General features: G+C 36.1%; 1 protein-coding gene across 1 annotated transcript in view; it reads left to right on the top strand.

Moving 5' to 3' along the window:
* The first annotated feature begins 677 nt into the window (after window positions 1-677).
* TCAIM (T cell activation inhibitor, mitochondrial) overlaps window positions 678-25,648 on the top strand; it is a 51,226-nt gene continuing 26,255 nt past the window's right edge. The window contains exons 1-4 of the mRNA XM_008589326.1: window positions 678-763; window positions 3,230-3,365; window positions 6,897-7,050; window positions 12,317-12,569. Coding sequence (XP_008587548.1) covers window positions 735-763; window positions 3,230-3,365; window positions 6,897-7,050; window positions 12,317-12,569 — 572 coding nt within the window. The 5' untranslated portion in view covers window positions 678-734. The remainder of the gene's footprint in view (window positions 764-3,229; window positions 3,366-6,896; window positions 7,051-12,316; window positions 12,570-25,648) is intronic.

The following is a 25,648-nucleotide window of genomic DNA, read 5'->3' as shown; positions in this document are numbered from 1 at the left end:
GGATTTTGATTAGTATTGCATCAAATCTATAGATCAAGTTTGGAAAAACTGACAACTTGACAATATTGAGTCTTCCTATCCATGAATATGGATTACCTCTCTGTATATTTAGTTCTTTAATTTCTTTCGTCAGAGTCTTCTAGTTTTTCTCTGTATTAGTTCATTTCTGTTGCTTATAACAAAATACCTGGAACTGTGTAATTTATAAAGAAAATGAAATTTATTGTTTACAGTTTCTGAGGCTGAGAAATCCAAATCCAGGAAACATCTGGTGAAGGCCTTGGTGGTAGCAGCAGTGACCCAGGGGTCTCACATGGCAGAAGATGGTGGAGCAGAGAGAGAGACTGTTACATGCTCTACTTTTAAAGCCCTCAGAACCATGCCCCTGACCACCATTATTAATCCATTCACTACAACATGTTCCTGCAGTCTAATCACCTCTTCAAGGCCCCACCTTTCAATTATCATAATAGGATTTCCCACCCTTAACAGCTACAGTGGGGATTAAACTTCAATGAGGTTGGGGCTGGAGGGACATCCAATTTGTAGCACCCTTGTATAGATCTTGTACATGTTCTGTTAGATTAATATCTTAAGTTTTTCATTTTGGGGGGAGGTAATATAAATGGAAATGTGTTTTTAATTTCCAATTCCACTTGTTCATTTGTAGTATCTGCCTAACTTTTTAAGCAATTAATGGATGCTTGGAAGTTGACGTACAAATCTATTCAGAAATGTTTTGCCACCTGAGACCTGTGAGGAGGTAAGCTTCATGATCCAATCTGTCATTAGAATTGGGGGAAAATCTGTTACGCCATTTGGTTAATTTTGTTTGTTATTAATTTTCAAATTTTAAAGTCATTTTATATTATGGTAGAAAGCAAGAACAAAAACAAAAAAAAGAAAATTTATATGAGCAGCCACATACTCCAAGAGTCCATTCAGAGCAGAAGGTGAAAAGAATACTTTCTTTCAGAATATCAGTGTAAAAACCTTAAGAGAAATGGCCAGCCCATGGCTCACCTGGGAGAGCATGGCGCTGACAACACCAAGTGTTAAGATCCTCTTACCGGTCATCTTTTAAAAAAAAAAAAACCTTAAGAAAAAGATCAAGTTTCCCCTTAGCACAATTCACTTTATGGTATGGCCAGCCCATGGCTCACCTGGGAGAGCATGGCGCTGACAACACCAAGTGTTAAGATCCTCTTACCGGTCATCTTTTAAAAAAAAAAAAAACCTTAAGAAAAAGATCAAGTTTCCCCTTAGCACAATTCACTTTATGGTATTATGTTCCAAATATGACACAGTTTCTTTTGGGGGTGTTTAGAAGAGGGAAAGAGTATTTATAATGAGAATATAAAAAGGAAGGTTCTGGGGGAAATAGGTACAATGTCTCCTGGCACATAGTAGATATGTAGCAATTGTTCAGTGAGTGAATACAGTTTGGATAGGTGGAAGTGGGGGAGCAGGAAGGCTATATTAGGGCTTAGAAATCATGTAAAAGAAAAGGGGAAAATGAGGAAGATCATGGCGGGCTGGAACTGAGGTTTTCTGTAAGGAGTGATTGGAGATCAAATTGGAAAGATAGATTGGAAAATGGTTATAGAGGGCTTAAATATCAAACTAAAGAGTGGATTTCATTCTGCAGGAACTGAGGGAGACATCACAGGTGTTTGAGTAAGGAATATGATAGGGGGATTTTAGGAAAGCAACCCTGTTAGTGGTATACAATATGGGTAGGGAAAAGAGACAGGAGTGTAGACTAATTAGAGGCTGTGCAGTCCAGTTTTGTGGTGATGATAATTGGTAGCAGAGAAAATGGAAAGAAGAAACGATTTCAGGGGACGCTGTAAAGTAAGAAGTTTCAAGACTAACTGAGAATGGGTGATGGTAGTGAGCTAGTTTGGGTTTTGTACTTTGGCAACATTGAAAAAGGTGGTACCACAATAAAAGAAATAAAGAAGATGGTCCTGGATTGAACTGTCTTAACTGCTTTCTTGCCTTCTGTAACCAGGCTGAGTTTAGAAGGAAAATAATGATCTCTGCTTTTTTTTTAGATACGTAAAATTTAAGATTTCAGGAGAGCTAAGTATCTGTCATACATTTGGAAATGAGAACTGAAACTCAGAATACACAGATTTGTCACTGTCATTTACTTAGACTGCCTCATATTGTGGACTTTTAATTCCTGGTGTATTGTTTCCTTTACTGTTCAAACACCTTTGATAATCCTTAATGTACAGTCTACATATTGACTTTATAAAAGGTTCAAAAACATGTGAAAAACAAAACGAAATGTAGTCTGGAAATACGTCAGTGGTCTCCAGATTGTTTAAAAATCCCTAGAAATGATTCTATAATCTCTACCATTTTAAAAATGTAAAACCTTTCCAAAGATTCAGCACACCTGATGTATGAGAAAAAACATGTGTGCAATGTTTAGATACTTCTTTATAAACTGTTTAGAATGGAAAAGGTAATTTAACATTCAAAAATAGGTGTCATGGAAGTGCTTCCAAAACAATTACAAATAATTTCATTTGGGTTTAAAAACTGTACTTTTAAAAAGCACTGTCATGTGGGTTATGCCAAAATTTAAGAATGAGAACATCAAGTTATCCAACTAGAATAATTTTAGCATGCTAGTAATGAGGAAATGAACTAAAAGACAATTTGCAATTACAAATAATTTCATTTGGGTTTAAAAACTGTACTTTTAAAAAGCACTGTCATGTGGGTTATGCCAAAATTTAAGAATGAGAACATCAGGTTATCCAACTAGAATAATTTTAGCATGCTAGTAATGAGGAAATGAACTAAAAGACAATTTGTATCTCTTTTTAAGTATTATAATTCTCAAAATGTTTTCCACTGCAAAGAAAAAAATTGCGCTATTGGATATTGAGGTTTTTTTCTATCTGAAGAAAATTGTCATTGTTTGGAGTGAAGCCAGTTGACATTTCAAAGTTAACTATTAAGGGGAAATTTTATTTTTATTATTTAATATTTCTCACATTGCATCAGAGGAATAAATAACCACTGTTTTAGAAACCATGAAGCACTCACTGCTTGTTAAAACTAATAGATTTCAGAAAACCACAAACTTTCTGTCTTGTTTCTATGGTATTTTCTGAGCATAGTACTTTTAATTTTATTATCACTTTATACATTGGGGATTTGTGTATCTGTCTATGCCTCAGTGAATAATCAGTCCATATCTTTTTGAAAGGTTATTTCTAGAGAAGATATTTCCACACTGGTTTCTCTACTCAAGAGCATTATCAGGAGCTGAAGCAGTCAATGCCTTGAGGCCTTTCTATTTTGCAGTACATCCAGATTTCTTTGGACAGCACCCCAGAGAAAGGGTAAGATTTTATTTATTTTTTAACCTTTAGTCTACATTTCTGTTCAGTTTATTTACCTTTGATACAATGTCACACAGGGAATTCTATAAGCTTGGGTTATTCTGTCATGGTGATATAATCAGTGCTTTGAACTGAGTTGAAATGTAGACACTGAACATTGAAAATATAACTATTTTTTTATGAAATCTGTCATTGTTTATGCGCACAATAAAGCTGTCGTGTGAAATTTCTAGAGTATTAGTAATCATGTTTTCTGTACCAGTTTTTGAAGTAGAATTGAAAGTTTGAAAGAAAACTTAAGACCTTTATTACCATGATCAATCCTTTCTTTTTAGGAATAATACAAGGAAGATTTTTCAGTGCCCTTGTGATTTTTCCTTATGTTACATGCTGCTGGACCACTTTCTTACATTAGTTAATATGTGCTCAAGGAGTAGAGACTGATATGAAAAATAACTTATGATAAACTTAGGATGGTCAATATTTTTAAACATTAGATAACATATTACAAAGCCAAATGCTTTGGAACTATTTCATTGGTTCCTTTTTAACATTGACACCTAGTTCAACATGAAAAGGAACTTAAATTCTTGAACACTGAAACATTGCTGTATTTTTTTTCCTACTTGCATTGGAAAATAAATCAATTTTGCCTCTTTGCTCTAGGAAAATATTATGATCATTGTATTTCATAAATATGTTGGCTATTCAAAGTCAGAACCTTTCTAAGTAATCAGTACATCAAACCAACAGGAAAATATCCATTACCTTGGGGATGTGTTAATAATTTAAAGTTTTTAGACCCAACATGTATGAAAAATCAAGCCTAGTAATAGTTGAATGTTTTCCCTCCTCTACCAATGTATCTTTTCTAATTAAAACTTCTATGCACTGTAAAGGATTAACTCAGCAAGCTTGGGTTGCTTCAGTCCTACACATTCCAAAGAAAGGCTTGACTTTAGTACTGGCCTTTGATTGACCAGCTGATGGGAAATGAGCTCTGAGCCCTTGGATTGTCCTGCCTGATAGGAATGATTTTGTATGCCTGAGGTCTTGGGCATGGCAGATAAGTTTGAGTTAACAATGTGATTATTGGTGAATACCAGTTTTCCTGTGTCTGAGGCCCTGGGCTACACTGTATCAGTTTGACCTCCGGTGGAGGTGGGGGTTTGGAGACTGAATAGCTAAAGTGAGTGACCTGAGTGACCCCAATAAAACCCTGGACACCAAGACTTAGATGAGCATTCCTGGTTGCATGTATTGTCACACATCATTGCTGGGGGAGCAAGCACTATTCATAAAACTCCACTATGAAATGACAACTGGAAGCTTGCACCTTTTCCCTTTGCTGATTTTTTTGTGTGTGTGTCTTTTTCGTGACCGGTAAGGGGATCGCAACCCTTGGTGTGGTGTCACCCGCACCGCGCTCAGCCAGTGAGCACACCGGCCATTCCTATATAGGATCCGAACCCGTGGCGGGAGCGTCGCTGGGCTCCCAGCCCCGCACTCTCCCGAGTGCGCCATGGGGCCGGCCCCCCCTTTGCTGATTTTAATGTGCATCTTTTTGCTATAATAAACCCTAAACATGAGTATAACAGCTTTTCTGAGTTCTGTGAATCCTTCTAGCAAATCATTGGACCTGAGGGGGATCTTGGGGACCCCTGACACAGTGTGCCTAGAGTTTAATTATTCTGGTAAATTTATATTTTCATTTAATCTTTCAGCTTGTATTTATCGAGTGCCTACTCTGTGCCTAGCCTTTGCACTAGTTGCTGCCTGCTTGGAGCATCCTTCCCTCAATATCCAAGATATGGCTTGTCCTTCACTTCCTCATTGAAGTGTCACTTTTCAGTGAGGCTCTCCTAAACTACCCTATTTAAAATCGCCACCCCCACCTTCCTTCCCAGCATTCCTTCTCCCCCTTACCCTGCGGTACTTTTCCTTTTTTTTGCTTTTTTCCTTTCCACGTACCCTATTTCATTATTTATTAAATTCATTGTTTACTTTTCTCCCATAGTAAAATGCTAGCTCTATGAAAGAGGTTCATTCTTGTCATCATCACAAGTTCCATTCAGTCTCCTTCCCCACTCTTACTTGCCCCTTTTCTAAGTGGAACAGACTTAAGTCCCATCTAGTGATAGCATCAGGCTCAAAGTCCAGGATCTCACAGTGATGCATGGGTTTTTTTTAAATCCTCTTTAATTTGATATACAAAACATTTATAGGTTTCAAAAATCAAAACTAAATACAAAGTTTACTAAGAAGTCTCACTCCTATCCCTATTTCCTTTATCCCATTCCTATTTGCTTCCTGTAGATAATCATTTTTATTAGTTTCTGGGTTGTTCTTCCTGTGTTTCTTTTTGGCAAAAATAGAAACATCTATCAAGAGATATCAAAATATCAAAAAATAATTATGAAGATTTAGTCTTACACTGGCAGAAAATGTACCTCACTTGCTTCCAAGAATCTCATGGCTAAGAACATCATATTATAATTTAACAAACTAACAAAAGGAATAACGATTATTTCTAACTTCAAGTCATGCTGTGTACCTACGTAACAGCCAAGGGTGGCAAGAAGCACAATTATTATTTATGCCTTTCTTCCGTAGAGCTGTTCGTTCAATAAAGGGCATTTTGTTTTGTTTTTTTACTTAACATATCCTTTAAATCACTTTATGTTAATCATAAATATCTACTGTATCACATTCTTTCTCTTCTTTTTGGTTGTTTACTACTCCACTGAATAAATGTATAATTTATTCAACTTCTGTCATATGGATGGGATTTAAGAGCGCATTATAGGGCCGGCCTGGTGGTGCACTGCTACAGTGCACCGCTTGGGAAGTGCGGCAGTGCTCCCGCCGCGGGTTCGGATCCCACATACAGAGCGGCCGCTCACTGGCTGAGTGAGGTGTGGGAGCAACACCGTGGGTTGCGATCCCGTTGCCGGTCCCGGTCCGGTACGGGCGCGACACTGAGGGTTGCGATCCGTTGCCAGTCACGAAAAAAGACAAAAAGGAAAAAAAAAAAAAAAAGAGCGCATTATATTTGCCGTAAAATAAGTTGCAAATATTTTCTCCCAATTGGTTGTCTTTTGACTTTGCTCACTGTGTATGTCTGTGGGGTTTAAGAGTTTTTAAAAAATTTTTTACATAAAAACATACCTCTGTGGTATATTATAGATATTATGCCATTGGATATAATAAATCCCATTACACAATTGAATTTATCAATCATTTTTTACCTTGGGATATTTAGTCATGGGTTTTTCCACACCTAGGTTCATGTTTTCTTGTAGTATTTATGGGGTTACATTTTTTTTACATATAATCCATGTGGAGTTCTTTTTGACACATGTTGTGAGAAGTGAATCCAATTTTATCTTTTACCAAAGAACTATGAAATCCCAATGTTTTATAATACTAAATTATTTAATACACTTAGTAATGTGCTTAAAAGGTCAGATATGATTTCTGTTGTTTCCTTGTTCTGTTTTGTATGTAAATAACCTTAATATTTTTTTCCAGGAAGTCAATGAAAATTCTCTTAAGAGGTTAAGTGCCTACTTAGAAAACCTCCAGAAACCAGGCTTCAAGTCTTTGAAACCAACTCAGCTTACGTTTTATATAAGAGAAACAGACCAGAATTCCTCTGGTGGCCAGGAACCTTTTAGTACTTACGGTACGTTTTTTAAATTTCTTATTATGTCCCTTGCAACACTTCATGTTAAATGTGTTCATTAATTTTGATACTACCTTTAAATCGAAGCTTTGGTCATGGAAAAATAATACCATTTAATTGATTGTTTTCCTAGAATTAGATTCTATTTCTAGCTGCATGTGTTTGAACAAGCAATTTTTTGTGTGTTTAACCTTTTCTGTCTATAAAACTGAAATGTTCCTATTTGTCCTCTTCTATTTCAGTGTTGTTTTGAGTGTTAAACATGTCTACAACTACAGTTTTCTCTTTCTTATTTAGTCCTAAAAATACACTGTGAGGGAGGTAGTATTTGCTCAGTTATACCTTAGTGATATTCAGTGACTTTTCGAAGACCATAGAGGTAGACTGTAGGTCTTTTTTTTTTCTTTTTTGGCAGCTGCCCAGTGCGGGGATCCGAACCCTTTACCTTGGTGTTACCAACACCATGCTCTAACCCACTGAGCTAACCAGCCACACTTTTTTTTTTTTTTTAAGAATATAGGTCTTGAACCCATGTCTTTCAACTCCAACATTATGCTGTTTCTAAAATCTAATCAATCTTAACATACAGCCTTCTTTTCAGTACCTTTTGTCACTGCTTTAGCCATGATCCAGTAATACTTAAAATTAAGGACAAATATTTAGGTAAAGATCCTTAAAGGCCTACTATTTAAATTTATGTCCTTTTGGTGATCCTTGAGGAAATAACTTTATTTTTAGAATGAACTTAAAATAATTTTAAGATTTACTGAGAGCTTTCTGTGAGTTGTGGCTAAAACACTTAGAAAATGTACTATAATTTTTTTGAAAGAAACTATTATAAAACTCAGAATTTGATAGGTCTTTTGAGACCTAACATCTATTTCTAGCTCTGCCAGTGACTGGCTGTGTGACCTTAACTTCTGGGTCTTCATTTATTAAAATGAAAGTGTTGGAGTACTGCATAGAGGCCACTCACATTGAAAATCTCTAATTTATACCTAACGCTCACAAGGCTTTCGAGACCTCAGATGGAAGGAGGAAGAGCTTGACTTAAAAAGTGCTAATAGGATCTTTATGTTGCAGACAACTTCTCACCCAGTATTTCCAGGGACTAGTATTTGATAGTATATTTTCTCCTATCTTTTATTCTCACATGGTTGAATATGGGAGATCAGGAATCACAAATTTCTATCCTTGGCAGTTTCTACACCTACCTCTGATTTAGAGGTTTTTTAAAAAAATAGCCCCTATTCTTCATTATTCAGAGACAAAAAGTCAACTCATAGCCCTTTTATGAAGGAAGAGCTGTATTGAAGAATGCTGTAAATAATAAATTAATAATAATATGTTTATCACTCTAAGTGACATAATTCTGTATGAAAGTGTAAATAATTAGTATTTGTTTTAATCCACTGTGAATTTGCTCTTCTTACTCATGAGTCTTGTAAGCAACTGAGATACGTTGTTTGCTAGTGTAAGACTAAATATTCATAAATATTTTTAATAGACACATGCTGCTGTTGCTCAGGGTCAAGATTAGGCTAGGAATTGAAGAAACATACTTATGCATAGTAGTCTACTTAAGTTTTATGATTTCTCCAGGAGAACAGATGGAATTTATAGAGGTAAATTACATCCTTTACAGTTTTTAAAATAGAAATATTATCACCAGTCTGTTTTTATTTTTATGTGTTTGACAGAATCAAGCTCATTTCTACAGCTACAACTACTACTTCTACTATCACTATCAGCTGGATTTGTCTTAAATATTTAATATACATGGAGTTGAAGAATAAACCAAATTTGAAAGATTAGAGGGAAATTTAGAAAGATTCACACAGGAAATTAGGGACAGAGCTGGTACTAGAACTGAAGTTTCCTTTTTCCTAGTCCAATGTTTTGATTTATATACCACATTATCTATTAATTTTTCTTTTAAACTATTGCTGTTAATCATTTCCACCCTTGCCTTTATGACAAATATTATCACTCTGACAAAGATTTAAAAACACTTTTATTTCTTTAACATTTTTATCTGATCATAATATTAAAATCAATTGGGGTTTTTTTTAGCTTTTATTTCTAGAACACTAGAAGTCATTAATCAGTTTTTCATTGATAAGATAGTAAGTAGTAAGGAAAAATGTTTACCAGTGATTTTCATTACTGAAATTTCATGAGTTGTTTTACATTACTAATACATTGAAATCCATAAAAACCTAGATCATTTTCTTTAGCTGCTCATCTTTTTGGCCCATGAGGAAATAAACTTTATTATTAGAATAAATGCTAAAACAAGTTAAGAATTTACTAAGAGCTTTCTGTGAATTAATGATAAGACAAATAGCTGTAGCCAGTTCTGTCTAAGACAAGACAGAAATCCTCTACTTTCAGTTAATGGTTGATTGAGTTCTTACAAATCAAAAAGAAAACATAATGTATCCCATTACAAGAATTGGCAAAGGCAATGAATATGCAGTTCAGGAAATAATACATATGAATAGCCAATAAGTATGTAAAAATCATTAGCTTTAGTATTCAAATGCAAACTGAAATAATTAGGTACTATTTTTGCCCATTAGGGTTTTTTTTTTTCTTTTCTTTTTTTTTTTCTTACTGATAATACCCATAGGTGGTGAAAATTCATTTTCCCACATTATTGGTCAGTGCATAAATTTGTACAAACTTCCTAGAACACAATTTAGAATTATCTCTCCAAAGCTACAAAATTCATCTTCTCAAATTGTATCTTAAAGAACCAGTAGAGGACCTGTGCAGCTGCCCTTACACTGGATTAAGTAATTAGTGGAATAGATAAATTAAGGTAGAAACTGAGATTTATAACCTGTGCAGTTTGATACTGGCAGTCCTCACCAGATAACAGCCCTTACACTGGATTAAGTAATTAGTGGAATAGATAAATTAAGGTAGAAACTGAGATTTATTTCTTGAATTAGCTAATAAAGGTGAGCTATTTCTTCCAAACTTCCAGTGAAGCAATTTGGGTTTTCCTTTCCTCCTTCACTGATGAGAACAATTCACCTGCCAGTAGTTCTCACCTTACCATCAAATGATTCAACTAAAAAAATCTTTTAGTTTTTATGTCCTGGGTTCTGTAAGTCTGTGGCGAGCAGAATATATATCTCTGAGAATGAATTAAATTGTGGTGTCTGCCATCAGGTGCAAAGACAAGAAAATCCATTTCAGCCTGGTGGAATGTTGAAAAATTGAAAAAATTTGTATGTTCATCACTATTGGAAGTGTTAAATAAATTATGCTAGTTCATTGTGTACACTAATATGTACTGGCTAAAAAGAGTGAGGTTGATCTATATGAGTACATACAAATATGGAAGGGTCATCAAGATTAAGTGACCAAAGCAAGTTCAGAATAATATATCCAGAATGATATCATTTATATATTAAAGAGAAACAACTCAAACTGTGTGGATGTGTGTTCGTGTAAATCCATGTGCATGTATATCACATATAATACACACGCACACGCGCAGAAGCACATAGAAAAGGTCTAGAGCAGTGCTGTCCAAGAGAACTTTCTGCAGTGAGGGAAATGTTCCATATCTGCACCATCTAATACTGCAGACACTAGCTCATGTAGCTGTTGAGCACATGAAATGTGGCCAGTGTGCTGGGGAAGTGAATTTTAAATTTTATTTAATTTTAATTAATTTAAACCTAAATAGCCACACGTGGCTAATACCTACCATAGTGCAAGTCTGGAGAATACATACCTGTTAATAGTAGTTGTATCTACTAAAGGTGTGAGGTTTATTGACATAAAAAGAAACTGAGGCCAAATACATATAGCAAGGATTTATTGAGCCAATATGATATTTGCAACCAGGGAGACACATAGTCAGGTTACCCTGAGGAATGCTTTCCGAAGAGAGCTAGCAGAGCTTAGCATTTTATAATCATAAGAAGGGGGAAGGGTCAAAGGAGAAAGAGAGAAAGACAGACTTGCCTGATTACTTCATCTGGTTTTCTATTGGTTGTACATGACGTATAGATTTGGGATTGTTACTAGGTTACATCCTATGTGCAGAGATGTAGGATAAGGGTAATAAGCATTCTAGGTTATTTTATGGCTTTTTGGTGTCATTAAATCTACTTCTAAGTAAAAAGTGGTCTTCTGATAATGTTTTCCAGGACAGGGGCATGTGATTACTGACTTATCCCAAGTCTCCCAAGGCACTATAATTTAGCTGACCTGGTCAGAGCAGACTTTTTTTTTTTTTTTTAAATTTTATTTTGTCAGTGTACAGTGTGGTTGATTATTGTGTCCCATTACCGAAACCTCCCTCCGTCCTCCCTCTCCCAGATTTTTTTGTTATTAATTGTATGTCTGTTAACAGAAGACTTTTACTATATATAGCTCTAATTTTACAGTAAGCATATGCTTATATAATACTTGTATAATTTTCAAAACTAATTAAAAAAAATTTTTTAAGAAGAGTTATAGTGTTACAGCGTGTGTGTTATAGTGGAGAAAATACTTGGCTTCTTGTCAACACAGACTTAAACCCTTGCTTCATTCTTAACCTCCCCAATCCTGTGTTTCTTCCATTTGATGAGAGATAATGGCACAGCCGGTGGGAATGTTGACTGAAAAGTTAGTAAATTCAGCTACAATCATGATTAACAGCCAGTAAAGAAAAAAAACAAACCCAGTGGATTTTCCTGTTCATGACTTAATCTAGATTACTAACTAGCCCAACATAAAAAACCATTAGAGAATTTTAAATTACTCATTAAAATACTGAGTTACTAGCTAGTTGTGTGGGCAACTATGAGGACATACTTGCTGTCGTAGAGAAAACTCAAAATGGGTTTCTGTGACCACTTAGGCTATGGCCCCTCTCCTCATCGGAACCACTGTCACAATGCAGTGTCTGTCTTTCGGTGCTAGAAACATCATTGGTGGACACCTCATAGGAGAGCTTTTCTATCTCTTAAGAGACCAGATTTATTGGCAGTATTGAAAATATTCTGAATCCCCTTCTTGGACTGGGATGGGTTTGGTCACTGGTGCCAGACTGGAAAAGGGAGCTGATGATTAAAGGAATTCATGAACATAAAAATAGTGTGATATACTTTGGAGAAAGATGATTTGCGGGTAGAACTAATTTTAATCAGTAATGGACTGTTTTGAAAGATTTTGATTTTATATGTTGAATAAAAAAAATATTTTTAAAGTGAAGCATATAATCATCCATATTAATTGTTTGGGGAATTATATTCTCTAGGATTTCGAGCAGTCAAATTTACTTTGCACACCAGAGATCTGCTAAGCACAGTATTATATATTCTCAACTCCTGCAGTTTATCTACTGAACATATCCAAAGCTTGAATACTAATGTGCATTCCCAGTCTCTCAAAGAAGCTAAAAAGATGTCCGACAGGCCCATCAAATGGGACAAGTCTTATTACTCCTTTACTGGATTCAAGGACCCTGAGGAAGACCTTGAACAAGTCTCGAGAATGGAAACAACTCTAACGTATGTAAAAGTTTTTAACTAAACTGTTACTTGTAGTTCATGTTCAAAATTGAAGTCTGGGCCGAGCCCGTGGCGCACTCGGGAGAGTGGGGCTTTGGGAGCGCAGCAGCGCTCCCGCCGCGGGTTCGGATCCTATATAGGGATGACCGGTGCACTCACAGCACTCACTGGCTGAGCGCAGTGCGGCTGGTCTCAAAAAGGACAAAAAAAAAAAAAATTGAAGTCTAATTTTCCAGGAAAAGTAATCCTAGCAATATTAATTATATTACATGTCAGTAACCATTCTGAAAAAGATATTTCATATTTCTTACTTGAAGTTGCCAGGATACTTCCAACTGTATTTAATTTTTTTGTCTTTTGATATCAAACACATGCGGGAGATTGTTTTGTTTTGCTTAAGTTTTAAAAATTCTGTTCGAGTTACCCCTGGTATATGGAGAAAGGCTGTATACCTAAGACTATAAAAATTTTTTAAGCTTCTTCATGTGTTAGGCATTTCCAAGGGAGAGTTCAGTAGTTATGTACTTTAGTGTAAAGTACATAAATAAGAAAAATACAGAGACAGCATTTTAAAATAGCATCTAGAATAGATTATTGAGAAAGAATAATTTGTTTAAATTATAAAAACCGTGTATGAAGCATTTTCTATTATTCAGTATGCGTGGTTTGTAGGTTGCTATTAAGGTTTTTTGAGTAAGTTATTTTTGGACTCCTTAAATGACCACTTCACATTCTGTTCCTGTGGTTGTATCTGAAGAGTCCAGTGGCTTACCATAGGACTCTCACTCACTACAGCATAGTAAATTATCCTTAATTACCAGTAGCTTAGTATCTACTTTGTGGATTATCTGTACTAACTCAGGGATTCCTCGCCTTGTTACCTAGCTAGATATCAAATAAGGCTGAAGAGACAGGAAGGTTGCAGAGTCTGATACAGAAAAGGACATAAGTATTTGTGCATGTGCATAACTGACAAATAAATCACCTTCCTAAATATGTGGATTTTAAGTGCCCAGATTCTCTTCTGTAAACAAAACTAAGATGAAAATGTGGGATTGGGAATGCTAATTTAATGATAGACCAGAAGTAATGAGACAGTAAGAAGTAGGAGTAAAAATTGAAGAAGAGTCATGGAGGGTGTAAAGCTACACGACTACCAACAGGGCTAGGGCTCACAGAGCCCTCGAGCCCATTGTACAGACTGGGTCACAAACCCTTCACACACATGTTTATGAGCTAGACCATAGGAAAAGGTCCTGGGAGCCATGAGTAAAAACAGGAGCTCAATCCTCAGCAACCGTAGCAGTAGCTTACAGGTCTGGCGGTGGCAGTGGCGGCGGCCTTGTGGAGGGTCCCGGGGGCCTTAGCAGCAACAGCCTCCAGCAGCAGTAGTGGCCTCCCCATACCCCCCTGGGGGGCATCCCAGGGGTAGGGGGTGCCGTGGGTCAGAGCCACCCGTCCTTTATGCTTAAGTCCATAACCCAAGACACCTGGGCACACGTTCCCATTTACATCAAATGCTCAGCAAGATTCTGAACATCTGAGGGGCCCTGACCATTTTCCTATATTTTCCCAACAGAGGGATAGAGGTTGATGGATTTTAAATTTGGTTTAGAAAAACAGAAGAGATTAAGAGTTAAGGTTAATTCTACACAGAGGCTACAGTGGGAGTTGAAGTAGATGGTTGTCAACACAAGCTGGAAAAGAGGTTCTTAGCCTTGCATCCACCGGGATGTTTTAAATTTGGTTTAGAAAAACAGAAGAGATTAAGAGTTAAGGTTAATTCTACACAGAGGCTACAGTGGGAGCTGAAGTAGATGGTTGTCAACACAAGCTGGAAAAGAGGTTCTTAGCCTTGCATCCACCGGGATACAGCACATAAAACTTCTGCTTACACCACAGGAGGATATTGCTCTAGTTGTCCTGTACTGTGTCTATGTGAACAGAAGGTTGGGAATGATTGGCCTAAAGGATATAGAAAAAAATGATATTGGATAAGTCAAGGCAAAAAAGGAAAAGTGATAGTTGTTGCACTTTTACTCTCAAGCAAAAGGGCTTAAGAATATGTATTAAAGAGTTTCTGAGAAGAAGTTAGTCTGCGGTTCAGTTGAGTATCTTGTAGAGCACAGTTTTTATCTGGAGCTGGATGTATAGCCATCATGAAAAGATTGTCCCAAGGACCTAGAACTAAGTTAGCCAGCTGGCAAAGTAATGCAAACAGCCAGTTCAACAAGATAAGTGGTATTCAGCTGGGTTCCTTGTCAAAGCCAAGTATTTCTTCTTTTTTTATTATTATTTTGTTTCCTTTTTTTTTTTTAAATTTTTTATTTTTTTGTTGTTTGGTTTGGTTTGGTTTTGGTGACTGGCTGGTACGGGGATCCAAACCCTTAACCTTAGTGTTAATAATACTGTGCTCTAACCACCTGAACTAACCAGTCAGTCCTGTAATTTCTTTATTTGTATGTAGTTCATCCAATAAAATTCCTCAGTCTTTCAAAAAATTAGTGAGTTTTTAAAAGTAGAGGACATATTTTATTCATTTTTATATGTACTAATTTACTTCTTAGATCCATCAAACCCATCCAGTATTTTCATTGAACTGAATTAAAGAACCGTTGAGTAAATGTGAATGTGATGTGCTGAAAGCTCAGTATAGAGAACTTGATTTAATATGGAAATGTGAGGTGGCTTAATACAGGTAGTAGCAATAGAAGTGACTTAATGAATGTAGAGGGCATTTTTTCTTTTAGTACCTCTGTTAATTTCGTTAGTGTTTACTAAAATATATCTGCTATTTTTAGCAAGAGATACATTTTCTTAAGGAGATTTCTGTGTGTAGATGAGTTGCTATGAATTCTTGATTTCCTCCAGGGCATACACTTTGTTGTAAATTCAAGCTCTCATTTTGACAATTATCAGGACAAGCTCAAAAAATGTCATTTTGACTTTTTGTCTATACCCTTAAAGAGGATAACAACTTAAATAAATAGTCACTGTTTTAGAAATTGAAACAGTGGAAATTTATCTTTCCAATTTACTGATCACTGTTATCCCCAATCTAGTTGTCAATAGCTATTTATCTTTACAGACATTGAAGTAAATCCATTATTATCCAGATAGAACCTTTCTTTCTTAGCTTCATAAAGTGAAATTAATAACGATATAGCATTGCAGGAGATAGTTTCGTTTTTTGTGCTTATACTGGGTGCCCTTAGATTATATTTCTTAAGCATTGATTTCTTAGTGACTTACCTGAACCAGGTTATCACACCTCATGGAGTTTGAGTTTAGCTTAAGAAAGTGTAATTGTACAGTAGAAAGTCCAGGCTGAGTAGGGTGAGAGAGGACAGTACTATATCAAACAAAGGCAAGAAAAGGAATACTGCTCTTTGGTCCTTTAGAGTGAATTGCAGTGTAGACCAAATGCCTTTAATCACTATGCCTTAGAGTGCTGATGCTGGAATTTTCGAAAACACCTGCAATAAGTCAGAAGGTTTCGCATCTTTTATTTCCCTAACTTAACTTGATTTCCCTATTCCAACAAGTTCACGTAGGCCCAGAGCCCCGTTAGCCAGTCTTGACCTTTTCCCAAGCATGGATATTGCCCAATTTGAAGGAACCTCTGCTAAGGATTTGTTCAATGTTTTGATTTATGTTCATTTTTCCCAGTAAGAGTTCCCAGAGCTTATATCATAAAGGCCAAAATGATATCTGTATCAGTTTCTCAAATCAACTGATTTTTTAAAAATCTGTAATTATTTTATATATAATTATAAAATTGTTGAACCATTTTAGAGCTTTTAAATCATGTGAATCAAGTGATGGCCTAGTAGGGAGATTTAGGGTGCCTGTTACTCAACTAAAACTTGTTAGCAAGCACAATTATTTTGTCCATATACAGTTTAAGTTTCTATTTTTATTCTTATGTTATTTAATTCATCTTCATTATATATGTAAGTTATAGAGAAGAATCATAAGGAGCACAGGTTGAATATATAGTTCAAAAGTAGCAGAAAAATGATAACTCTGCAAATTTACTTCAAAGTGTTCTTTACCTGATTTACGAATTGCATTCATCCTACCAAAATTCATTCTTGAAAGCAAATTAAGATGGTTCTAATATTTCTGAGCACAGTGTTAAAAAGAGAAAGTATAGTAACATTTATTCATTATAAACTTTAACTGCTTAAATAATTTTGTCTGTTTTTGGTTTGCTGAGAAGTGCAGGCTGAAGTTGTCTCTTAGCATTTAAAAAAAATACAGAAATTATGAAAATAAATCAGTTTGGGGTTTTTTTTGTTTCTTTTTTGGTGTCTGATTGGTATAGGGATCCTAACCTTTGACCTTGGTTTTATCAGCACCACTAGTTGTGTTTTTTAAAACACAGAATGAAAGAATTATCATGTCATATTAAAAGCTCTATTTAATCTCTTTTCATCCAGTAATTACATTTCAATCTACATTTTAGGACATACTACGTAATTTTGAATTTCTTAGCAGATTGTGTTTTATCTTACTTCAAAATCACTTTATTATATATCCTATGGAAGTAATAAAATGAAATTGTACCTGAGGAGTTTTTTAAATTATATACTATTAGAAGAGGAATTTTCCAATCTAAAAATATTAGGAAATGATGTTCTATGTTGTAGATTTTAGTATTTCCATATTTTTGATGTATTATCTGATTATCAAATGTTAAAACAAAAATGTATTTTAATTATGTAATTTGTATTTGGAGCCAACAGGATTCATTTATATCTAAACAAAATAATTTCATGCAAAATGTCTATCCCACTGAAAAAATGTCATTGAACTATAGAAGGACCATTGAAATACTATTCTGTTAGCTATCAAAATACCAGTAAATGTCAGAGTTCCATTTTTTCTATTTGACATTAGCTCAAGTGGTTATATTTGATTTTCAGGGATCTGAGTTCTGAATCAGTCTTAATATCTATGAAATATGTTGGACAACTACAACATTGGAACTATTTTGATAGAATGTTTGGGAATTTAATAGTCATGATTTAACTCATATCATGCATCAATTTACTTTTCCCCTTGTTTGTAGACTAAGTCAGTGTTTTTTAAATTATAAGTCATAATGCACAAGTTAGTGATTCAGGACCAAGAAAATTTATTTGCTTTGCTTTGTCCCTGTTTTTAAATTTTTAAATCTATATTGTGAATGCATTTCTGGTACCAAGCTTAAGTATTATTTCTCAAAACACTTATTAAGACACATAGACATAAGTGTGTATATACAAGGGTAATTCAAAAAATTCATGGAAAGATTTGTATTATCTTTAAATTCTATTTTCCCATGAACTTTTTGGAGTACCCTCAAATACAAGGTCACCATGTAAAATATGTCTTACCATGGATTGTTATCAAAGAAGTATAAAAAGCTATTAGTCTAAATGCCATACTTTGTTCCATGTAGTTTGAGGCCTAGGAGTTTGAAATTTATGCCATTTTAGTTTGGAAGCTATTTGGGTCATGGCTCTCCTTTTCATCCTTTGAAACCCATGAAAAACTGAACTTCTCTTGAGTTACTGGAATATTTTTTATCTCAAAAGCATCATGACCCTAGGAACTAAACCAAATGATTTCACAGTCCAACTTTAGTCCCTGTGCGTGATATTTTGGCATTAATTTTTATGTGCCTTTTTATGTTCCTTCAGCTTCATTTTATTATCAGTTTTTTCTTCTCTCTGCCTGGATCTTATAATAACAAATACATGCAATACAGGTACTATATACATTATTAAAAATATAATGAAATCGGGAGTGACATCACCAAGATAACAGAATAGATTGATCCTGGCATTTTTACCCCCAACAAGAGATCAACTTACAACTATTAAAATACAAAAATTTCCATTCTGTAATCACTGGAACTTTGGGAAGAGGTGGAGAGACACATGGGGTCAATGGAGGGATGGAAAGCTACAGCAAGTAGGAGGAGGAACCAACCAGATTAGACCCAGGCCCAACCATCCCCCAGGTCAGCATTACACAGAGTATAGAGCAGCTGCCTAGAGATGGCAAAGTCATAGGTCCCTTTGCATGAAGCTACTGCATGGAGAAAGGTGCCATGACCACTGGCAGAAAAAAATAAAAAACAACACTTTGAAATACACCATCCCACTTCAAGGACAGCAGAGCTACTCACAAGTTTCCCTAGTGCATGCATAGGAGGGAGAGGCCACAGCCGACAGGAGGAAAGACTCACCAGAGGTCAGTAAGTCACCATGGGGATTCATGTGGTGACCCCCCATTGGAAACATTTGCAGTGCTGGGAGGAGGGCACTGATCCACCAAGAGTAGGCAGCTTATCTGCCCTCCAATCAGCATGGGCACCACACAGTGGAGATTGGTCAGTGCGATAGAACTGCTGAGGGCACAGTTTGTGGGAAAGACTCAGTTCCAGGCCAGAATTTCCACACAGCCCACTTGTGTCTGTGGTGATCTCAGTTGACCCAGAAGTGACTGAAAGGCCAACAATTTAAATCCAGTCCTCACACAAAAATGTTTCCCAGTCTGAGAAATAACAGTAAGGCAGCAATTTAGCTCAGGCACAGAGTTCAAGTTCTATTCCCTGCAGGAAGTTTCTGCCAACCCAGGAATTAACCACAGGACAGCAAATTACTCCCAGGGAAGTCCTTAAGTGGTGGTAGATGTCATAATCCATCACAGAATGAAAAAAAAAAAAAAAGACCAGAGACAAAGTTCTGATATTGAGCAGTAAACACCTAACACCACCAAAGAACACCTATAAAACCTGGAAGAGGTGGCTATCTCCTCAAATGTGCAGGCATGAACATAAAGACACAAAGATCAAGAAAGAGCAAAGAAATATGACACCACTAAAGGAAAACAACAAAGAGCCAACAACAGATCCAGATTTATGAAATGTCTGACAGAAAATTCAGAATAATCCTCTTAAAGATGTTCAGGGAGTCAGGAGAAAATACACATAGAAAACTAAGTGATATTTGGGGAAAAAAATCCAGGAACAGAACAAGAAATTTGAAAAAGAAATAGAATCAATTAAACAAAACCAAGTAGAAATTCTAGAAATAACTTGTTATCTGAACTGAAAAGCTTGAAAGAAAGTTCCAACAGCAGACTTGATTAAAAAGGAGAAAGAATCAGTGAGCTCAAAGATAGAAAATATAAATTATCCAATCAGAGGAACAAAAAGAACTTTTAAAAAAAAGAATTACAGTAATTATGAAACTCCTTCAAATGAAATAACCTCTACATAATTGGTATATCCAAAGGAGATGAAAAAGGAAGAGACCTAAAAGCACATTTGAGGAAATAATGGCTAAAAATTTCCCAAGTATGAGCAAAGTTGACAGCATCCTCTGAGTTGGAAGCTCAGAGGTCACCAATTAAATTCAATCCAAAGAGGAACACCCCAAGGCACATCATAATCAAATTATCAAAAACCAGAGACATAGAAAGAATATTAAAAGCAGACAGAAAAAAAAAAAAAAACCCACTTAACATTCAGTGGAGTCCCAATAAGGCTGTCCATGGATTTCTAGGTAGAAACCCAACATAGATACAAAATATTAAAAGATGTAACCTGCTACAACAGAATGTCAAAGCATGGGGGAGTGATGTCAAAGAGTAGAGTTGGCTTTTGTTTTTTTTTCTTGTATCTTAGAGATCAAAGCTAACTTGTTACTAGTTTTAAGTAATCTGTTATAACCATAACATGATTTTTGTAAGCCTCGTGGTAACCATAACACACAAAGCTGTAACGGACGTAGTAGAAATCAAAATATACTACTAGAGAAAACCACTTAATCACAAAGGAAAATAGACCAGAAAAAAGGACACAAAACAACCAGAAAAAAGCAACAAAATAGCAGTAAGAAGTTCCTCTATATCATTAATAACACTGAATGTAAATGGATTAAATTCCCCAATTGAAAGACACACCGTGGCTGAATGGATTATGAAAGAAGGACCAGCAATATTCTGCCTACAAGAAACTCACTTCACCTATAAGGACACACTTTGACTGAAACTGAAGGGATGGAAAAAGATATTTTATGCAAATGGAAATCAAAACACAGGAATAGCTGTACCTATATCTGATAAAATACACTTCATGGCAAGGAAAGTAAAAAAAAATGAGGAAGGTCAGTAAAGGGCCGGCCCGGTGGCGCACTGGATAGTGCGCCGCTTGGGAAGCGCGGCGGCGCTCCCGCCCGAGGGTTCGGATCACACGCACCCAAAAAAAGCTAGTAGGGAAACTTGCCAGAATTTGAACCCAGATCTGCCAAAACTCCAAAGTCAGACCATAATTGTGTCTCCCAGTGTGTAAATATCTATCAAATACTTTGTGCACATGTGTGAACATGCCAAACTTTGAATGATTTAAGTATAACCTGTATTTTAATACTTAGGACAGCATCATAAAATTAATTTCTAAATGAATATTGAAATTTATCCAGTTTCTATGTTTAGCAATTGGTGTTAATTTACCTCTCATAAGTGCTAGAAAGGTTCTACAATACCTCCTCCAGCCCTTTTATACTATTCAAGCTTTTTATTAGCCCTAATGTTGATTGCCTTCCCAGGGCATCTACTAGTTTGAGTATAATTTGTCTAATTAAATTTAAAGAAGAGATGTTTCAGGGAGCACCATTTCATCATTTCCTCTTAAACTCTATGCTGTGATGTAACAATTGTAAACATATATGCACACAACTCCAGAGAGCCACGATACATAAAGCAAATACTATAGACCTAATCAGAGAAATATACTCGAACACAATAATAATTGGGGACTTTAATACCCTACTTACAGGACAGGACAGATTATCTAGACAGTAAATTAACCGAGAAACATCAGTCAATCTTCACTTCAGACCAGTTAGACGTAACAGACATTTATGAAACATTTCATCAAGCAGCTACAGAATACATGTTTTTCTTTTTTTCTTTTTCTTTTTCTTTTTTTTTAAAAAAAGATGACCCTTAAAAAAGGGGATCTTAACCCTCGACTTGGTGTTGTCAGCACCACACTCAGCCAGCGAGCTAATCAGCCATCCCTATATGGGATCCAAACTCGGGGCTTTGGTGTTATCAGCACCGCACTCTCCCGAGTGAGCCATGGGCCGGCGCAGAATACATGTTTTTCTCAGTGGCACGTGGAACATTCTCTAGCATAGACCATATGTTAGGTAACAGAACAACTCTTAACAAATTTTTTTTTTTTTGTCAAAAATGAAATCATACCGGGCCGGCCCGGTGGCGCACTGCTACAGTGCGCCGCTTGGGAAGCATGGCGGCGCTCCTGCCGGGGGTTCGGATCCCACATACAGACCGGCCGCTCACTGGCTGAGCGAGGAGCGGAGGCAACACCGACGGTTGCGATCCCGTAGCCGGTCCCAGTCCGGTACGGGCGCAACACTGAGGGTTGCGATCCATTGCCGGTCACGAAAAAAGACAAAAAAAAAAAAAAATGAAATCATACCAACTATCTTGTCCAACCACAAGGAAACAAAACTAGAAACCAATAACAGAGGGACATTGGAAATGTACAAATACATGGAAATTAAACAGTATGCTCCTAAACAACGAATGGGTCAAAGAAGAAATTAAACAGGAAATTTTTAAATTCCCGGAGACAAATGAAAATGAAAACACGACATACTAGAACCGAGACGATACAGCAAAAGCAGTTGTAAGAGGGAATTTTAATAGCAATAAATGCCTACATCAGAAAAGAAGATAGACTTCAAGTAAACAATATAATGTTATACCTCAAGGAGCTAGAAAAACAAGAACAAACCTAACCAAAATCATTAGAAGGAGAGAAATAGCAAAGATCACAGCAGAAATTAATGACTTACATAAAAACAAGGCAAAAGGTTGGTTTTTCATAAAGATAAACAAAATTGATAAACCTTTAGTTAGATTAAGAAAGAAAAAAGAGGTAAAACAAAAAAATCAGAAATGAAAAAGGATACAACTGATACCAGAGAAATACAAAGGATTATAAGAGACTTATAAACAACTGTACACCAACAAACTGGGAATGTAGAAGAAATGAATAAATTCCAAAGCACGTACAACTTCTCAAGGTTGAATCATGATGAATTTGAAAATCTAAACAGACCAAGTAATGAGATTGAAGCAGTAATAAAACATCTCCCAACAAAGAAAACCATAGGACTAGATGGCTTCACTGCCAAATTCTCCCAAACATTTAAAGAACTAATATCAGTTCTTCTCCAACTCTTCTGAAAAATTGAGGAGAAGGGAATATTTCCAGACTCATTCTACAAGGCAACCATAACCTCATACCAAAACCAGAAAAAGACACAACAAAAAAAGAAACCTACAGACCAATATCCCTAATGAATACATATATGAAAATATTCACATTGACAGAATGAAGGGAAAAAAAACTTATGATCATTTCAGTAGACGCAGAAAAAGCATTTGAGAAAATCCAACACTGCTTCGTGATAAAAACACAACAAATTAGGTACAGAAGGAATATACCTCAATGCAATAGAAGCTACGTATGACTGACCCACAGCTAATATCATACCGAGTAGACAAAAATTGAAGGCTTTCCCTCTAAGATATGGCACAAGACAAGGATACCCACTTTCCCCACTGTTATTCAACATAGTACTGGAAGTTCTAGCCAGTGCAGTAAGGCAAAAACTATTCAGGGGCAGCCCTCTGACAGACTGGCAGAAGGCAGGAAGCATGCCCAGAGACCTCAGAAGCCACAGGCAGCTCCCGCCACTGCTGCAGACACCTCTGCCACTTGGTGGTACACCACAGCCACCGCCACAGCCACTTCTGCAAGAATGGCTTACTACCACAGCAGCAGCCACTGTCACCATACAGGAGGCCCACAGACCACTCATCTGCAAAGGAGAGTAACCAGCGGAGCCCAAGGAAAGAGTGTCAATAACCTCAGCAAGGAATCACTAAGTGCCCCAGTGCCTAGGCCACAGAGGCACTCACACACAATTCCAGCATTGAATACAGCCAAAGTACCCACATAGAGACTACATTACTGCATCTACCCAGAACCAATACTAAAACATCCTACCCAATGGTCAATTTAAAAAAAAATTTATAGAAGGAAGTCTCTCTCCTCAAAGCCCACTCCAGAGTAATAGAAGAAGTAACTGCTCTACCAGATGACCAGACATCAATATAGATATACTAGAAATACAAAAAACAAGAAAATATGAATCCACCAAAAGAATGCAATAACTCTCAAGTATCGGACCCCATAGAGCAAAAGACCCTTGAAATGACTGAAATGGAATTGTGGGTAACAGTCTTAAGGAAACTCAGTGAGATACAAGAAAATTCAGACAACACAATGAACTGAGTGAAACTATCCAGGATAGGAAGGAGGAAATTTACAAAGAGATTAATACTTTTAAAAAGAGTGTAATAGAACTCCTGGAACTGAAGGAGCCATTCAATGAAATAAAAAACACAACCAAGAGCTTAAGCAGCAGGGTACAGCAATCAGAAGAAAGAATTTTTGATCTGGATGACAGTCTTTTCAAAATAGCTCAGGCAGACAAGGAAAAAAGTCAAAATTTTTTTAAATGAAGAAAATCTAAGAGAGATAGCAGACAACCTTAAGCACACAAACATCCAAATCATGGGTGTTCCAGAAGGGGAAGAGAAAGGAAAAGGCATTGAGAACATATTCAATTAAATAATAATGGAAAAGTTCCCAAGTATAGGGAGAGACATGGACCTTCAGATTCAGTCCAACAAGGTTCTCTCCAAGACACATTTTTATCAGACTGGCAAAACTCAAAGACAAAGAGAGAATTCTAAAAACAGCAAGAGAAAAGCATCAATCACCTATAAGTGAGTCTGCATCAGAGTAAAGCAGACTTCTCAACAGAAACTGTATGGTCCAGGAGAGAATGGGATGGTATATTCAAAATACTAAAAAAATAAAACTGCCAGCCAAGAATAATATACCCAGCAAGCTATTCTTTAGAAAGGAGGAAGAAATAGTGTATTTCCCAGGCAAACAAAAACTGTAGGAGCTCACCACCACACAATCAGCCCTGCAAGAAATCCTCAAAGGAGTCCTGCATCTGGAATGCAAAAAGTGGTAATCACTACGAGGAATACACAAGAAAGAACAAAACCCACTGGGAGAACAATAATGTAAATGAGAAACAGAAAAAAATGGGTATCTTACTACCTCAAATAAGCAGCAAACACTGAAGACAAACAATAAAACAAAAAGAAACAAAAGATATTTAAAATACCCAAATGAAAATAAATGTCAAGAGTAAGACAGTACCTTTCAATAACAACCCTAAATGTAAATGCATTAAATTCCCCACTGAAAATATACAGATTGGCTTTAAAAAGCTAGACTCAACTACTTGCTGTCTACAAGATACACACAGACTAATAGTGAAGGGATGGAAGAAGATGTATCACTCAAATGGAAACCAAAAATGACCAGGAGTAGCTATTCTTATGTTGGATAAAAGAGATTTTAAACCAAAAATCATAAAAAGAGAAAAAGAAGGCCACTATGTAATAATAAAGGGATCTTTCCAGCAAGAAGACATAATAATCATAAATATGTATGCACCCAACACTGGAGCACCCAGATATATAAAGCAAACACTATTAGACCTAAAGAATGAGGTAGTTGCCCATACAACAATAGTTGGGAATCTGAACACCCTTCTCTCAATATTGAACAGATCATCTAGGCAACAAATCAATAGTGAAACATGAGATTTAAACCACACCTTAGACCACTTGGACTTGGCAGATAGTAACGAACATTTCATTCAACAACTAAAGAATATACTTTCTTCTCATCAGCACATGGAGTATTTTCCAGGATAGACCATGTTAGGTCACAAATCAAGTCTCAACAAATTTAAGATAATCAAAATCATTTCAAGTATATTCTAAGACCACAATGGATTAAAACTGGAATTCAGTAACAAGTGAAACTCTGGAAACTACAAACACTTGATATTTTACTACAGAATAAATATCAGGTTCTTCTGTTTGCTTTATCTCAA

The sequence above is a fragment of the Galeopterus variegatus genome, unplaced genomic scaffold (genome assembly GCF_000696425.1).
Source record: "Galeopterus variegatus unplaced genomic scaffold, G_variegatus-3.0.2 Scaffold5376, whole genome shotgun sequence".
In the NCBI taxonomy this organism is placed as follows: domain Eukaryota; kingdom Metazoa; phylum Chordata; class Mammalia; order Dermoptera; family Cynocephalidae; genus Galeopterus; species Galeopterus variegatus.
Note: the sequence above shows the minus strand (reverse complement) of the source record. Positions and strands in the feature narration are given on the sequence as shown.